A 12,865-nucleotide genomic window follows, 5' to 3' on the forward strand; every position below is an offset into this window, starting at 1 on the left:
CATGCAGCAAATCTTTTAAGTGCTTCTGAGAGTCATCATCAGGAAGTTCCCCTAAGAGGCAGGTGCTTCATTAGAATGGTTTGTGCAGCACTTAAGCACCTTGTTCTGGGGCCGCACGAGCTGTCAGCTCGTACACTGACCCCTGAGACAGTGACAGTAGTAGTTAGACAAAGAGTGTGACACTGAGACTTTTGCAGCTAACAATACAGCCAACTGCAGACACAGGGTGAGACAAGGTTTAAAAAAAAAAAAAACACTCCACATTTCCCATGATGCTCTTAAACTTATCTTTCTTTCTTTGCACCGCATTAGCAGCCAAGCGAAAGGAGAGGGAAAAGAGGAAAAAAAAAAAAAAAAAAAAAAAAAACATCCACAGTATGCTTCCCTTGGCTTTTTGAGGATTCACGTTCAATCAGAATCAGAGTTTCAGTCAGAAGCTCATGGGTGGGTGGGGTGGGGGGGCAGAATTGGGGATAATTTATGGCTGTGACAATAAATCCAGAGGGAAGCAGGCAAGGAAGGAAGGAGTGAATGCAGCAATGCACAGCACAGGGAAGGACAGCGTACGCAGGACATCAAGGACACCCAGGTAGCTAATACAAATGACCCCTGCGCCTTTTAACTCACCTGCTCACGGATCTCCAAGGCTCGTTTGCACAGCGGTTCTGCCTCTTTGTACTTGCCCCTCTTCCCGTAGAGCACGGCCAGATTGTTGAGGGTGGCAGCCACCTGTGTAGTGGTATATGGAAGAGGCACAAACATAAAAATGGGTAACAAAGGAACACGCCTATGAGCAGGAATGAACCGGTCATATGTGTGGGCAAAGACTGCACCCACGTGATTGACTGATGTGTGGTACCATGCAGAAAATAAAGTGGAGCACTGAGGAGAGCTGCGGATACACACACACAGAAAATGAGATCTAATTTTACTTTTCAAAATCAGCATAACTGATCTACTGCATCCAACATAACAGGGATTTTTCTGACTACAGCACGCAGTCTGTTCTTTTTGTGGCAGCGAAGTGGTGTAAGTGAACAAGACTCTGACCCCTAGAGGGGAGGAAGGCAGCACAAGCTTGGAAAAGGACATGTAATGTTAGAAAAGTATGTTTGCACATGAACACACACACAAAATGAAGTCAGATTTTTTGTATTTTGCCTTTCACACAAACCCAGATCACCAACGTGACAGATGTCAACCTAAAAAGAAGAGTAATCCTTGAACGTAAAAGCAAGTTATATCAGAAAGTGGAAAAGCAAAAATTTTTTTTTTTTTTTATTACTACATATCAAGTGTTTTGGGTCCATCCAGTGGTGTGAGGTTTTCAAGTTAAATCACATACAGGCAGCTGGATGTTGACAAAGAACATTAGTTTCAATTAAAAGCACACAAAGACGTGTTTATCATCAAGGGGTGTTTCAAGAGCGAGCAGCTCAGAGAAATAAATGCTCCCTGCTCCCATTACCCACATCCACACAGGGCTTCTTGTATTCATGCCACTATCATGCAGGATTGGTGATTTCTTTCAAAAGGAAAAACAAAAGCGGATTTCTTAAATTTAAATCAGATTGCTCAAGATTAAAAAAAAAATTCTCTGTAAACTTGTGTTTATTTTAATAGCAACGTCACCAAAATATTTGTTTTCTTACTGAAAATTTCTAAAATTATTTAAAATTGTTACATTTTAAATGCTAAAAGTGACATCATTGATGTGGAATCCATAGTTGCATCCTCTGCAGGCGGAGAACGTGTCTTTAGAACATATAGACTTGTCTAGTCTAAATTCAGGAACATGCTTGGCACAGAAAATGCAGCAAAACTTAACTAAGGTCCTAAACAAGAATATTTTGCCAGGTGAGCCATAAGTAACGGATACTTCCAGTAAAACTGTTGGTATCTGTGAATGAAGGACTACAGTATTATAATAATTATACAAAATCTGACCAAACCAAAACAATTTTTAACACGTTTTTGATGGGTTATAAACTGTTTAAAGCTGACTCGTGTGTTAATATTAAACACCAGTTTAATTATCCTACAGTCATTATTCATTTCCTTCATTCATATTATTTCAGCAGTTTGTGCTGACAGTTTCCTGTAATTTAAAGTGCTTCTAGATATTTTACCAAATAAACCTTCTACGATTTAATTAAAAAAATATATATTGGGGGAAAAAAAAATCTGTAAACTTGATTTAAATCAACAAATTACGACATGATTTAAAAATCGGCCAAACCCTGCTGTCATGCCTGACTGACATCGATGACATGATCTGAGGGACTCTTGACATGGCCTGCAAGCATCTATCTGCTCCTGAGTGCATAGCTCTGGAATCTCTCAGCATCTGGGCTACATGACTGGGCAAAGGTTCGATCCATGCTTAATCTGGGGGCGAGCTTGCATATTGCCCTGCTTGCTTGGTTTTCCTCCAGGTGCTTCAGTTTTTCCCCCACAGGTTTCAAATGAACTCGTGACTCAATTGCCCATAGTATGCATATGTGTGTGTACGTTACACTGTTCAGGTATACAAGTGGGTGAATGACTGTAGGGACTTCAGGGCAGTGTATCTAGAATTGTCAGTCACCTTGGAAACGTGTCAGCTAAATGCTATATAGTAATCACTACACATCGCTTTATAGTGAAGCACCTTCTAAATGAATGAACACAAATTTTCTTAATAAAAAAAGAGTTCTAAAATAACAAGCCATTTAATGCATGTGTCAAGACAGGAGTTAACTTAGCTTCTCAGTAACACATCAGCTTGTTGCAGAAGAAAAAAAAAAACAGCAGAGGGCAAAGTGGGTTTCTCTTCCTTTTCCAGCAGCAAAGAACACCTCTGTAAAGGAAAACAGTCACAGACGTACATGTGCTACCACTCACCGCTGGGTGATCCTTTCCCAGAGTTTTCTCTCGGATAGCCAGGGCATCATTCAGCAGGTTGGCTGCCTCCTTGTACTTGTTCTGATCCCTGAAGGAAGAGGAGGTAGGGATCATTAGCGCAGTTCTCTCTATGGCAACTATGATGGCACACACAGATTTGAGCTTTTAACTCTTTCTTTAGTGCTGACCTTGCTGGGAAAGCCAGAAACAGAGAAAATACTCTATGGAAAACAAGAGCCTATCTCGCACACCTGACACCCAATTAGATTTGCTCTCCAATGCTTATTAGTAAGAATGATCCTTCTCCTGATATCCCTAGGGGAGAGACCTGAGATGCAGATTTAAGCCTTCTTAGGTGTCTTAATAATTACAATGCTGGACTTAAGAAGACTAGAGTGTTTCACATTTAGCTTCAAGTTGCTCAGCTGCAGTTAACTACTTCCATAAAACGAAATGAAAGTTATACATGCAAAGACCTGGTTTAAAAAAAAAAAAAGGGGAAATGAGCCCACTGATGCTCATTGTGTCAAACAAGATTTCACCCATTTCTACTGTGACACTAAAGCCATGCCTGAGCTGCTACACAGCACCGAAAGGTGGAGGAGCCAGAGTATTTACCTGTAGACCAGGGCGAGAATGTTAAGCATGGTAGCCACGTCAGGGTGGTCATGGCCTGAGGTCTTCTCAAGGTCTTCCAGGGCCTGCTTGCAGAGTGGAACGGCCACCTCATAACGGCCCTGGGAGGCATACTGGATTACCAGGTTGTGAAGGGTGCGCAGACGGGCTGGGATCTCATATCCACCCTGCTGGGCAGCAGCAACAGCCGCGCTGCTGGCATTATGCTGTGGAACTGAGGGCAAAATGACAGAAAGAGATGGGTTTTTGACGACTAAAGATGACAGACGTTTCACTTTAATGACATCACCTTCATGCGACCATCTTTCTAATGACTATACAACCACAACACTTTCATTCAAACAGAACAGAGAGAGAAGAGGAGTGACCATAAGAAAGAGAAAGACAGCAATATAAAGTTAGTACAAGGGGCCAGATGAGGCTCTCATTTCACTTAAACCATAACTATGCTTATGGGGAGACGGGGAATGGATACAGTAAGAAAAAAAATGATGGGAAGGTGGGAGGTGTGTGGGCGAGACAAGTGGTACTTTCACTCATTAAAGCAACAAGCAGAGTTTTTACATTTGATGAGCTATTCCACCCACACGAGGCCGCTCGCACTTTGATGCCGCTTTCTATGGCAGGTAATTAGGGGAGCATAGAGGATAAACACGCAGCAAGACAGGAGGCCAGGCTTTCTGCGAATGTGTTTATACACACTGCCTTGTCTCATTCAGCGGGCTTCTGTCACACACCACAGAACCGGAGGTCACAACTGCAGGTACATCACTCTGTATTAGGAGTTCATGCCAACGCATCAAACAATTTACCACACTCGTATGCCAGGTGCCCAGCTGAGCCTTGTGACCCACTTTATTTAGCCTTTTATAGCTGTAATTGAGCCTGTTTTCTCCTCTGTCCCAGGAAAACATCCTAGCCTGGAGAAACAGCTGGTAGTAGTTCGATTAGAGAGATCCAATTAAAATCGTGTGGGGATTAAGGGCTCTGCATAAAGCAGGAGTGTGCGATCCCAGGCCAGCGCAGGGCTCTCAGCTCACTTTAATGGGTTAACTACCTCAGCAGTCAGAGGAAAGGCTAAATTATCTCAGTAAAGGAAATAATTAGATCCTTTAAGTGCTCACACTACCAGTATCAGGAGAGAGAACCCTCAAACCCTTAGCCACCCGCCACCCATGTGCCAGTGCTTACTGCCAGGACCTTGTTCATCCTCATCATTGGGAAAGAGGTCATCCAAACTCTCCTTGGTGGAATCAGAATCCTTTTCTTCCTGCTTTGTGTCAGAGGTGGAATGGCAGGGGTGGAAGGGACAGAGAGAGTTTCATTATGAAAGGACCAGCACACATTATTACATTGTCACATGTACAGTGCATTTGTTCCACCACAATTAAAGCAGATGTTACACGTCCGGCCAAGATTCAGCTAAATGCAGCCCATCAGTTCTAACACAAAGGACCCTGCACTCACTCATGTCCAACTGGAGCAGTCTTCCAGCTCAGAGTTCCTCAAAGTGTGCTCGAAGCAGTGAAAATGCATGTATTTATTTATAATGAAACCCACTATTGATATTACCTGCACTCAAGCCCAAGCTTCAACACCCATGGAAAAGAAAATATTCCATAGCAGGAAGGTGGTCTGGTACCCTTTACATTGGCTAAAACTTCTGTTTCCACTGCCATTACAGAACTGATCTCTAGGCCGAGACACTCGTCTTCCCTCTGAAGCTGATGCAAATTAAGCTAAGGATCCAGATCTGGCTGCAATGATGTTAAGTTATTGTGCAGAGAGTCAGTGGATCCAAGCACTGTTTTCCTATCATGCTACATTTTCGTGTGAAATCACTGCTCCTTCTTTCTTATAATGTAAATCCATGTGAAAATATACTGCGGTTAAGAATTTGGACTTGAGCAAAAGGGTAAAGATCTCTACCCAATGAGCAGTACTCATATTGTACTCTTGAGGAAAGGTACTTAACATGACAAGCTTCTGAAAATACCCAGACTTATAATTGGGAGGAGTGAGGATGGGTATGCAGGCTGTACTCACAGAGGGCGAGAGGTCCTCGTCATATTTCTTGAGCTGGTTCATGAACTCCAGGTGCTTCTTCTCCTCCTCCAGCTGGGCCACACTCTGCTCGCTACGCTGCAGCTTCTGCTGGGTGCCTGCCAGCTCATCACGCAGCCATTGATTCTCCTGGCACAGCCGCCGCACCTGTGCGCGCAGCTTCTGTTTCTCTGACTCCACTGAGCTCAGGTGCCCTGACAGAGCCATCATCACCTGATGCGGTAGAAAAGGTTGAGAAGGTTGGACACAAACCAACAAAATGAATGAGAATGATTGAGAAGGTACACTAACATCAGCACCAATTTTCCTTTCGTCCCTTATTAAACAAATTCCTAACCCTTCTCACCCTAGACTAATTAGACATTAGTCAGTCTAAAATTATCTCATTTGGATGTTACTGGACCTGAGCAAATCATAGTGAGGAAACTGTCTCATCTTGATCACACCTCAATTCAGGAACCTGGAAAAACAATGTTCCTTAGAGGCCTAAGGGCGGAAGATCACCTGTGCCTCGCTCAGTCCCAGCTCCAGCATCTCCAAGGACTTGCGGATCATCATAGACTTCTCCTCCACCAGGCTGCTCTCCTCGTCCTGCTTTAGGCAGCGCAGTGTCTGCAGGAGGCCATCCAGGATGGACTGGTGCTCGTGCTTCAAAGTCTCCAGACCCTGGATCACCTGCTTGGTCCTGGAGATGATCTCCTCCTGGGACAGCTTCTCACCTGGGTCCTCCTTCACGCACACCATCGTGGACATGTTCTCATACATCCTGTGGCGTAATGGACAGCGCAGGACTCAATTGCGCAGCTCACAGGGGACAAGGTCCTTCCCACGTAGTGCAAACAGAATCCAAAATCTGAACACAGTTATCAAACCCTTCACTACTGCCATCCTTGTCACGTGTGGTACATAAGTGCACTTTGTGATTTGAAGTAATTCAGCATGCGAAAAGTGATGCACAATTACCATTTTCCACATCTACCATCTGTAAATAAAACACAAAAAGTCTCCACGGAGGCTGGAAACTTTCAGACTCGTTTTCAGCGGCTGCATCAGCCTGCCGTTCAGTTGACAACAATCTCGATCTTTTATTTCCTACTAATTGAGCACTGTTACTTATCTTGTACACGAAACAGGAAAAGAAACTTAATGTGTTTTTAAAATACAGTTGCTATCTTTCACGCTGAACACAGGACACGAGAAAACGGTCACTGATAATTTGCTTGGCTTTATGTAAACCACTTCACCACCCTCCTGGCAAAGCCTGTATGTGAAAAGCATCCCAGTGTTGCCATGGACAAACAAGACATGCAGCGGATGCAATACATCACAGTACCAGATGAGAGCAGACATAACAGTCTACAAAGTTGTTCTAAAGAACTCCTGTTTGAATGAACCCTTAAATGATGAGTTAAAACCAACGGTCAACATGAAGTAGATCAGGTTCCTGCTCTCCAAGAGCCTGCACAGTAGGGTGGTAATCAGAGCCCAGGGACTGAACTATAAGCATCCATGGAGAATAAAGCACTGCCTTCCCCAGATCTTGAAGACCACCTTTCCTGCCACAACTTTAGCCCTTGTCCCAACGCCATCCTTCGTCCGAAGGCTCTTTCATACGCAGATTTGTGCCCCATCTGAGAAATGGAACACAGAGTTTGTTTTTTTTTTTTTTTCCCTCCTTATTTTAAGAAAATCCCCAGAGCAGAGTTCTGATAAAAATAACAATCCCAGTGTTCAAGCCCTAAAAATAAACATCAAACATAAACAATAAGAACTAGACTGATGTTTTCGAAAAGCATGGCGTTGTTATTAGGAAGTACCTGGGGAGCACGCTTGAGGTAAACATGCTCACATCAGAGTGCAAACAGAGAACATTGCAGGACATTTACATCTATGCATCTGCCAGGAGAGACTTCCCTGCCAGTCAACCGTAGCACTCAAACGCAATACAGTGTACTGCAGATGGACAGATAGACTGACCGCCAGCCAAATAACTGGATAAACAAATGACTCAATGTTCCTGCATACCGGTAGTGTAGAACACAGTACGACACAGAAAGCAAGCATGTTGCACTAGACTCCTCACTTCCTTTTTGTTCTTCCTTCAGTCATTGAGCCATTTAATGAAGCACTGCACACATCACGTTCGATTAAGTGAGGATGAGGATTAGTCGGAACACCAAACGAGTGCCCAAGCGTGACAAATGCCATCAACCAACCACACCTTTTTGCTTCTGCATGGTTTAAATGGCAGCAGCTCGAGGCACCGCCCGCAGCCATTCCACAGATGACAACACGACCGCAGAAACAACCGTGAGAGCGCTCCCGTGGGACCTCGACTGCAACCCCTTGGTGCAACTCAAGCAGAAATATATTTAAAAGCCAGCGTGGTTTGCTGTTCTCACTGGGTTCAAGCAAGGTTGCAGAGCTTTTCATACACATGGTATGCTGCTGCAGGAGATCTGCAATACAAAACTGTGATTTATCCAAGGCAGCAGTTATCTGCCAATAGCGCTATAGAATAGTGTTTACATTGAAAAAAAATGGTCCGACAGATGTTGGCCTTTTCCGTACTGTTGCCAAGTCACCAGGCAGAGTTAACGTCAAGAGAAGCTGCCAGGATACAAGCTGAGAAAAGCCTGATGTTAATACAAAGAAAGAGAGGACATAATTGTAATGTATGTTGAAAAATGAAAAACAATAATTCAAATTCCACTACAGAAGACTGTTACAACAGTAAAACGGCAGTAACTATGAAAACAGCAAAACAAAAACCAATGAGCACGTACTGCAACACTCCCATAAACACCAGAAATCTACATGAACACAGCAGCGAAACAAAGGGTCAAAACTTACACCTGCCCCTGTGCATCTTCCTTCAGAAAATGCGCGTCCATATTTTCCACAGGACGCCCCTGTCCAAGCTCTTCCTGCTCACATGCTCCCAGGATCGGCAGTTATCACGACCTGTCAGCCCAGTGTTCCACTGTCGCATTGTTTCAAACTCTCCGCCCCTGGCGCTTAAGGTTGCCAAGAGACACAGCGACAGTGACGCATTTCAGGAACCCAGGCCTGCATGACAGAATCACCTCTGTCTCTTCAGTGAGATCTTCCTGCTTCATGGACAAGCTCACCAAGACAGCCCACTGTGTCTCCAGGAACAAAGTCACATGCACTGAAACAGCACTGGGAAGCTCCCGGCCTCTCAGGAAGAGTAAGTCGGGAAGGACTACAATGTTTCCACCATCACTGGACCACCAGGGAAAATGGATGCGACGCCAACATACCCCCTACATAGACCCTTCTTTCCCATCACATGACCGCAGCAAGTGACAGCACACATGAACAAACTGTCTCACTAACATACATCCAAACATCTGATCTGAACCCAGACAGGAGCTTTCTAGTATAATGGACCAATTAATATTAATTCTGTCTTCAAACAACTAAAACAGGAAAGCTTAAAAAAAAAAAAAAAAAAAAAAGTGCCCCAGCAAAAGCAGCGAAGCACTTCCACGTTTTCCTTTGAAATGTAAATATATATCGCTTACATGGGGACCGCGCGGTTCCTGCGCTTTCAAAAAAGCAAAGCAAATCGGGCGTTGAGACTGCGAGGCCATGTTTAAAGCTGTGATCCCACACACCTCCTCTTCTGAAGAAGTGCTGTTACTACTTCTCAGGAAAGGGCCACATCAAACTTTGGCTGGAAGGGGAGTAATTTCTGAGAACACCTGTACAAAGAGAGATGCATCACCACAAAAAGTGATCCAAGGAGAGAGCTGTGACACTACAACAGAGATACTTCATGCCAGGTAGATGAACTCCACCTCTACAGAAATAAGTGATCCCAGGATGGAGGCAACCTTGATACCGCCTTGTTAGGTCTAGGTGCCAGTGCTTCCTGGCTCATGTGCTCTTACTACATCTCAGGAAAGGTGTGTCCTAGAACAGCGAAAGAAGCTGATCCTTCCAAAGCTGCCCCCTTGCGCAATTCACCCTCTCTCTCTCTCAGTAGGATAAATTCATGAATCAGAAAAAAAGCTCTCAGCAACCACTTCCTTTTGACTGGACAAGCCAGTGAGTAAGAAAGGGAGAGTGAAAGAAGTAGAGGGAGATCAGCCAGCCCCTGAGCAACTCCAGGACTGACCATCTCCCTTGCAAAGCCTTGAATCAACAGGATGTGTCTTTAAGCAACGTGTTTGAAATCAGTCACTAGGGGCTCAGATGTTATGCATTTGCAACCTAGTCATCGCAGTGGTATTGACAAAGGAACACGCGCAAGAAACACAAAATGCATAGGAAGACATTGGGTGCCTTAAGACAAATGAAAAACAGGGACAGGGTCAAAGGTCAACACAGCAGTTGAGGAGCGCCCAGACGAAATCACATGGAAGCAAGCGACCGGATCAGGCATGCGGAAGGACAGCTGCACCCGCTAGCATAGACCACCACAACTGCGAACTTGATGGTTGAAGGTTTTATTGAAAAGAAAAGAAAAAAAAAAAAGGTTATCACAGTTTAATGCAACATCCACACGTTTCATCGCCACGGCCCCCCAACATACACAAGCGAGGTGTTTGCTGGCCATCACCCAGCCAATATAATTTCACCTGAGGAGCTGAAATGCATGAAGGTACCACCTCCCCAACGAAGGCCCAGCACAGCGTGGGCTGCTCAGAAGATTCCACCAGACTGCCGCAACCCTTCAGGCAACCCAGTATCCCATTTCCCCACCCCCTCACAATCTGCATTTTCAGGGAGGAGCCCACATCCTCCCCACTGCGGCTACGCTAAAATTCTTCAGGGAAAAACCGAAAGGGTTTCCTGTTGGCGGCAAGAATCCTGAGAGATGCCAAGGATATGACCCCTAACGCTCGCTCTGACATCACCATAAGTAAAGAGTGCTATGATTCATGACATCAAGTCATAGAGGACTCATGTCCTACACATGCGGGTAACAAAGACAAGACCCGATCAACAGACATCCAGTCCACAGGGTCCTCCCTAACTGACTGGTTGTTCTGTCACAAGTTCATCTGGATGTGCTACTTCTGTAGTTCCGCACTCCTGTGGTTGTCAAGGCTCAGGACCACCAAGGTCGGTCAGTGATGGTGCCAACACCCCGCCCCCCAACGGCCCTCTCCAAGATGAGCAAGCAAAACGGCAAGAGCCAAAAGCAGAGTGGTCCAACACTGACTGCACCGAGTGAAGAGGAGCACTTAAAAGGAGTGGTTTTTCCAACTGTTCGAGGAAAAGGAGAAATGGGGAGAGCGCTGAGCTCAGCTTGGGCTGAACACAACCTTTCCTACTCCCTGACTGGGCAATCTTCGCGAGCCTGAGGGGAGACCTTGGACACCAGCTACCAGGAAGCAGATCCAAAACTCGCAGTCACGGTTTAGTCTGCAGCACTAAATGCCTGGCGAAGCTCCAAAACCATGTAAACAGCACCGAAGAGGAAGCATCTCGCTACGCCGAGGGTCGCGGGGCTCTGAAAGAAACACGACGGGAGCGGATTTTTAGGGTTGGGACGGACTTCGGAGAGGAAGCGCAGGAGCGCAGCTGCGACCGACGCACCCACCTGTCAGCGTGACACACTGGGCCCTCAGTGTCGGCACCCGAAGAATCAGCACGGCCAGGCACACAGGGGCTGCTTTCAGTGCACGAGCGTCCTCCTGCAAGACCTTGTGCCCTGAATTTCAATCACTGCTGCCAACCCAGCGCCTCTTCAGCGCAACCCCCCCCCCGAAAACAGCAGGACTCTCCATTAACACCAATCAAGACCCACAAGACCCCCTGTGCACTTGCCCTTTGTACAGAGAACAAGGGCGCACATCAAACCCCCGAGTTCGCGACACACCTTACGAACCACGAGGCGATGTGAAAGAACTTCCAACACCGAGTAGTGTCTCGGGAACCTTCTGGAAAGCGTTTACCAGGGTGCAGATCGCTCCGGCCTTCCGCTCCCGACTGCTGGCCTACCGTGAGCGATGATCCCTAACAAAACTGTTAGGGTCCTGTCCAAAGCGGAACGGCAAAACTATTACAACGCATGATTTGTCTCAACTGCCTCCTTTACATGAGGATCATAAAAGAGGAAGATCAGTTGAAACGCTGTTTCATTCATCTGTCACATCAGTGAGTGATGATGAGGGCCTGTGTGTGTTCAGCAGTGTGTCACTGTTCTTACTGATAACTAACTACCTGTGTATTTCAGTGCTTGTTAGTCCAGGGTTCGGATGCTGTGCCGTCCATCCCATCGCCGTGAACGAACACACACACACACACAGTAGTAGATGGAACACAAGAAGACTAGAGGTGGACTGGACTCGAAGCACACATCGCCGGTCCGATTCCCCTCCTCGTCATCCTCACCGTGACCGTCCCGCTGAACATCCACTTCACTTGTCACAGCCAGGCTGCGCCTGCGGGCGGCTCTTCTTCTTCTCCCCGCCTTCTTCCTCCACTCGACTCAGGGACTGCACCGCTCTGCCGGGGACCCCCTTCTTTCCTCCTTTCTTCTCCTGTCCTGCTGCTCACTCGAACAACAACCCCCGGCGCCGGCGCTCGGCTGCTCCCTCGTTCTCTCTCCGCCCCGTCTCGTCTGTCTGTCTGTCTCCCCCCAGCCCGTCGGGATCCGGGCGGACGGGACGGTTAATGACGGATGATGATGATGATGTTGCTGCTGGTAAACACGTCCCTCCGCTGCACAGACGACCGTCGCCAGAGAAACTCGAGGACCCGCTGCACGTCACATATTCGTCGACTCATTAAGGGTCGGCAACACGTTCTCGGCTTTACTTTCCAATCTATAACGCGGCTGACAACGTCTCCCGACGGCTGACAGACAGAGCCGGACCCTGCGCGAAAATGGCGTTTCCTCGCGCCCCACAATTCCCTTCTTCCTCTATGGTGATGTCATCGGGAACGTCTTAAAGGGGCCGCACTCTAAACGGGGAGCGGGGATTGGGACGGCACGGCCAATGAAACGAGCCATGTGGTCTCACTGTCTTTAAGGACGTAAAGAAAGTAGGAAGAGGAAACGAAAAGACAACATCTGCTAAGACGTTATTTGCAACAACGGCACTCAGAAGACGAGGTACTGTTTCAGAAGTGCTTCGCAGAAATCTTGGGTTGTTATACACATTTACATTCATTCATTAGCAGATGCTTTTCTCCAACGCGACTCAATGGTCATACTGTGTTGTGTTATCAGTCCACACACCTTATTGACCAAGGTGACTTACACTGCTAGATACACTACTTACACTGGGTCACTCATCCATAC

At 46.3% G+C, this 12,865-nt stretch overlaps 1 protein-coding gene across 9 annotated transcripts in view; it reads right to left on the reverse strand.

The window, feature by feature from the left end:
* The window catches only part of klc1a (kinesin light chain 1a), a 29,561-nt gene extending 17,091 nt beyond the window's left edge, over positions 1 to 12,470 (reverse strand). For 2 of the 9 annotated variants that reach the window (XM_029258541.1, XM_029258539.1), the window contains exons 1-7: positions 8,437 to 8,459; positions 6,088 to 6,349; positions 5,566 to 5,796; positions 4,711 to 4,792; positions 3,502 to 3,733; positions 2,884 to 2,971; positions 628 to 729 (exon numbers count right to left, since the gene is read on the reverse strand). In XM_029258541.1, coding sequence (XP_029114374.1) covers positions 628 to 729; positions 2,884 to 2,971; positions 3,502 to 3,733; positions 4,711 to 4,792; positions 5,566 to 5,796; positions 6,088 to 6,348 — 996 coding nt within the window. In that variant the 5' untranslated portion in view covers position 6,349; positions 8,437 to 8,459. Of the gene's footprint in view, positions 1 to 627; positions 730 to 2,883; positions 2,972 to 3,501; positions 3,734 to 4,710; positions 4,793 to 5,565; positions 5,797 to 6,087; positions 6,350 to 8,436; positions 8,461 to 11,952 lie in introns of those variants that run through there. The other 7 variants (XM_029258540.1, XM_018727553.2, XM_029258538.1 and 4 more) reach the window with 7 other exon arrangements.
* Positions 12,471 to 12,865: the final 395 nt, after the last annotated feature.

The sequence above is a fragment of the Scleropages formosus genome, chromosome 15 (assembly GCF_900964775.1).
Source record: "Scleropages formosus chromosome 15, fSclFor1.1, whole genome shotgun sequence".
In the NCBI taxonomy this organism is placed as follows: domain Eukaryota; kingdom Metazoa; phylum Chordata; class Actinopteri; order Osteoglossiformes; family Osteoglossidae; genus Scleropages; species Scleropages formosus.